Source organism: Macrotis lagotis, chromosome 2 (assembly GCF_037893015.1).
Source record: "Macrotis lagotis isolate mMagLag1 chromosome 2, bilby.v1.9.chrom.fasta, whole genome shotgun sequence".
NCBI lineage: Eukaryota > Metazoa > Chordata > Mammalia > Peramelemorphia > Peramelidae > Macrotis > Macrotis lagotis.
In genome coordinates this window covers 158,543,424-158,548,665 of record NC_133659.1, presented here as the reverse complement: position 1 = coordinate 158,548,665, position 5,242 = coordinate 158,543,424, and the positions used below count along the sequence as shown (strand labels likewise).

Genomic DNA, 5,242 nt, shown 5'->3' with positions numbered 1-5,242 from the left:
CCTACCTACTCTAAGTTTCAATTTTCTCAGTATAAAATGGGGATTAAAAAATAATCATTACCCTAACCCTAATAGGATTGCAGTAGTTCTAAAATATGATAAGCAAAGATATTTGTAAAATTTAAAGTAGTGTCTAAATGTCAGCAGTTATAAACATCTTCATCATCATTAGCATTTTTCTGTCTACTGTATGAAGGAACTCCTGATCACTATCGATTATGGAATCAGTATTTATACTTAATCCTCACTCATAGTGGAAAGAGTGTTGGACTTGTACCAAAAAGTCTTGGAATGCAATCTAACATATTATATTAGCTATGTGACCTTGGGCAAGTTACATCCAAGTCTGTTTTCTCATTTGTAAAATGTGGTGAGACTAAGTGATCTCCAAAATCCCTTCACACTATACATCTAGGATCATATGATTTTATCCTTTTACATAGATTTTACTGCAAGAAGTCAGCATGAGCTAACCAGCCAATCTTCAAGTATTTATTAAACATCTATATTTATTAAACACCTACTATGTGCCAGACTGACTATGAATTCAGGATGCTCTCTAGCAGAATGCTGATGATCACCTCTAACAACAGCAGATAAACTAAGCACAATTTCAGAGAATGTCAATAACTATTTAAATAGAACAAGTTTGTACAAAAACGTTATGTGGGTCAAGTGTATCAGCTGCTTAACTCTCCAGTGCTTAACTCAGGCATAAGAATCATATGTCAGTATATATAGTTAACACCTGTTATTGTTAGCCAAGGTACCTAGGAGATTCCCATTATCTTCATGCCTACAGAAAATAAAAATTCTTATTCCTTTCAGGTAAATAAAAACTTAGAAAATTAAGAATAATTTGTTACCTTGTCTCAGTCTGCTGTCAAAAAAATTATACACACCAAAAAAATCCCTTATATCTGATTACTATGAATATGAGACACATAGGGAAAGCCTGGAATGGTCCTCCAAGCTTCCTGTTTGAGAATCTCATTATTTGTAAAACTTCATGAGACAGAGCTCTAACTTCTCCCTCTCCCCTCAAAGAATAGCAAATGCCTCCACAATATAAAATTAAAATCTCCATAATATTTTTTAAATAAAAAATATTAAAAATAAATAAATTCCACCTTGGAGTTGCTACCCTTTCTTCAGCATGTTTGTAGTTTATGGATCCAGCTGGGAAAGATTTACAGCAGCATCTGTTTATTATATGCATGATTTGTTCATCAATCAAAATACTATGTGCCCAGAACTGTTCTAGCCACTATAGAAAATATATGTAAAATCTAAGATACAATTTTGACCCTGAAGGCACTTAGAATCTGCTTGCTCTGACAAGATATATGCATGTGTCAAAGAGAACTAACACAGTTCAGAATAAAATTAATGCCAAGCTTGTGGCTGACCCTGAGTCCAAGTCTTATAGAAGCCTACACCAGGGAGAAATAATCAAGGTGTGTTGGAAAAATAGAGGAAAGCTTCAATTGAGGGGTTAGTGTCCATTTGTTCAACTAGCAAGCTCTGGAAGGCTACAACACAGTCATTAATTCTCTCCTCTCTATACTCTTGTAACTCAATCAGTAAACAACAAGCATTCTAACAACTAAACTGATAGTAAACCTCCAGAAGTCATCTTGGGATCGTATAGTACAGGTGTTATTTATATTTTTAAATGCACATCTCTTTCCCCCTCCCCCATAGAATTATAAGTTTTTTGAGAATGGGGAGCATTTCATTTGTTTCTTTGTACAGCACAATGTTTAGCACAGAACAAAGAAAAATCAAATATTTGATTGTTATTTGAGTGATATCCTACATAGGAACTTTTTGATGGGGAGGGTATAGAAATGTCACTTACTAAGCCTTCAAAATGACCAATCATTGTGGGACATTGAGTTTAAAACTTCGGTTGTCAGTGGTGATCATTCCCACAGACTAAATGGGATAACTAGAACAAGATAGTGGGTGAAATGTTATAGTTCTTTAAAAATAATCATTATGTTTATAGGTTTTATCTTTACAAATTAAATGTTTTTTCTTAAATAAGAAATTAAGCTATTTAGTTGATATATTGAATCTGATTACCTATCTTCTAGATTACCCTGAATACAAATGGATGAGTGGAAACAAGGAGAAAGATATAAATACATGAATTTTGATGACTTTAATATGATAGGAAGAAACACATTCCCATAAATGTTCAAAGAATATGCCATAATAGAGTGATACCTCAAACAAGCAACAAGGCAGTACAGTGGAGAGAGAGAGTTAGATTTGGAATCAGAAAGACCTAGGTTAAAGTCCCACCACAAATACATGCTGGTTGTGTAATCACTTCACCTCTCTGTGACTTAGTTTCTTCACATGTAAAATCAGTATAATAACACCTACCTGAAAAGGTTGTTTTGAGGATCAAATAAGAAAACACAAAATGTTTTGCAAGCTTTAAAATATTATATGAATTCTAGCTATTATTATTTATTATCAATCAACCAATCAGCATTTATTACATTCTTACTATGCACCAGACACTGTGAGACGCATGGGAATACAAAAAGAGGCAAAAGATAGTACCTTCCTTCAAGGTGAATTGTTGTTATTGATGATTAACTTTTTGGGGGTGTGCTTGTTTGCTAAGCAATGGGGTTAAGTGACTCGCGCAAGATTACACAGCTAGGTAATTAAGTGTCTGAGATCAGATTTGAACTCAAGCCCTCCTGACTTCATGGCTAGTGCTAACTTTTCAAGAAATTTTCTGGCCATAATGATATTATTGATCACATTTTAGTTGACACTACCCCTATTTTTTTCCCTATATGCTAGTCTACTTTATTTCCCCATGCTGACTCACTTCATTACTTTCAGACCCTAAGGTATCTCAATGCAGAAAAAGAACTACACACAGGTGTTCATGTTCACCTTTCAGGGATTCTCCAGCTTCCATGAGCATCAGATCACACTCTTTGCAGTGTTCCTCACTTTGTACATCATAACCCTGGCCAGCAATGTCATCATTGTGACCATCATCTGCATTGACCGTCATCTCCACACTCCCATGTACTTCTTCCTAAGCATTTTGTCAACTTCTGAAACCTTATACACACTGATCATCATCCCACGGATGTTGTCCAGTCTCCTAAGATGGAACCAGCCAATCTCACTAGAAGGTTGTGCCACTCAGATGTTCTTCTTTGTTACTTTGGCCATTAACAACTGCTTCCTGCTCACTGCAATGGGGTATGACCGTTATGTGGCCATTTGCAACCCTTTGAGATATATGATTGTCATGAATAAAAAAATATGTACCTATTTGGTGGTAGGGGCATGTGCCATTGGTCTGACCATGGCATCTGTTCAGGTGACATCTATATTCAGTTTGCCTTTCTGTGAAACAGAAGTGGCCCACTTTTACTGTGACATCCGTCCTATGATGAAACTTGCATGTATAGATACAACAATCAATGAGATCATCAGCTTTGTTGTCAGCTTAGGAGTTATCATGGTGACTATGGGTTTAATCTTCATCTCATACATCCTCATTATCTCTGCCATCCTCAAGATTGCCTCAGCTGAAGGGAGGAAAAAGACTTTTGCCACATGTGCCTCTCACCTCACAGTGGTCATTGTCCACTATGGCTGTGCTTCCATTGCCTATCTCAAACCCAAGACCAAAAATTCAATGGAACAAGACAGATTACTTGCCATTACTTACACTCTCATAACCCCATTGTTGAATCCTGTTGTGTACAGCCTGAGAAATAAGGAAGTCAAGGATGCTTTAAGGAAATTCATGGGCAAAAAGCTGCCTTAAGCAACTGTGTGTTTCTCAAGGGCTCATAAAGCTTATGTGTTAACAATAAATATTACAAACATTTAAATGTGCTAAATATAGTTGTCCCTGAATTTGAAGCAAAAATCTTACTTCTCTAGGTATACTACCATGTACTGCCTATAAGTAGTATAGAATTGAGAAACTGAAGTCTGGGCAAGGCAAACATTGTTTCACAATCTGTTGTCATGCTGCAACATATTACAATACCCTTTCTATCCTTGACTTATTTAAAATTTTTGTCTTACTTTTTCACAAGTCTTATCTAATTTTTATTGCTCCCAAATGAGGAATAAAGAACAATTTTAGAAAGTCTTGGAATTTTAAAAAAAAAAGGTTTGCTCAAGCATGTTTGGGAAGACATTTGGGGAAATGCAAAGATTCTGAATATCTCTTTGAGAAATTAATTCAAGTATGTTTATTTTGCTGCCTTTTCCTATTGTAAATATTCCTATAACATGCACAGTTATACAACAAGTTGAGGGTAATTTTTTCTGCATTCAAAACAGAAAACCAAAAAAAAAATTAAAAAAACAGAAAACCTTTCTACTTTCTCAAGTTGTCATCTCATTACCCCCTAGCAATTGATACGTAATTCAAGAGAAAAAAAAAAGATACACCAAAAATCAAGTTTCCAAGAGTCAGCCTAAAAAATGGAGTTAAGCCTCTCCTCAGTTGTCTGTAAGGTGCTCGGTTCTTCTTCGGAAGCTAAGGCCGTGATGAGGTGACTCCACTTCAGCCGGCAGCTAGCACCACTACAAACAAGTCTCCTCCATCCCCCGAAATGGCCATCTCCGAGCTCGCCTGCATCTACTCCGCCCTCATCCTTCACCACGACGAAGTTACGGTCACGGAAGATAAAATTAACGCCCTCATTAAAGCAGCAGTTGTGAATGTTGAACCATTCTGGCCTGGATTATTTGCAAAGGCTCTGTCTAATGTCAGTATTGCAAGTCTCATCTGCAATGCAGGAGTTGGTGGACCTGCCCCAGCAGCTGGTGGTGCTGCCCCTGCTGGAGGTGCTGCTCCTGCTAGTGCAGCTGCCCCAGCTGAGGAGAAGAAGAAAGAAGAAGCAAAAAAAGAAGAATCCGAGGAGTCTGATGATGCCATGGGTTTTGGTCTGTTTGACTAAATATTTTTTGTAACATTAAATAAAGGGCTTAATTCAACTAAAAAAAATGGAGTTAAAATATCAGGAAGAAGATACAACTCATTCTCTTTCTCCAAACCCTGCCCTGCTTCCTGATTTATTCATTTCACTACTTGTGTCAACAGTATCAACCATCTTCCAAGTTAGCTAAACTCCAATATTAAAGGATCAGAATCATCATTCACAAAATCACAGAATCTTTAGAGTTGGAAAGGACCTCTAAGTTTATCAAGTCCAAATCTTATTTGCACGACAACAAT

The 5,242-nt window shown here is 36.6% G+C and overlaps 1 protein-coding gene and 1 pseudogene across 1 annotated transcript; both read left to right on the top strand.

The window, feature by feature from the left end:
- The first annotated feature begins 2,884 nt into the window (after positions 1 to 2,884).
- LOC141511228 (putative olfactory receptor 10J6) lies at positions 2,885 to 3,765 on the top strand. The gene is given in 2 exon segments (XM_074220469.1): positions 2,885 to 3,716; positions 3,719 to 3,765. Coding segments are annotated over 2 exon segments (879 nt in total).
- Positions 3,766 to 4,504: 739 nt separating this feature from the next.
- Positions 4,505 to 4,986, top strand: LOC141511227 (large ribosomal subunit protein P1 pseudogene; annotated as a pseudogene).
- The last annotated feature ends 256 nt before the right edge of the window (positions 4,987 to 5,242 follow it).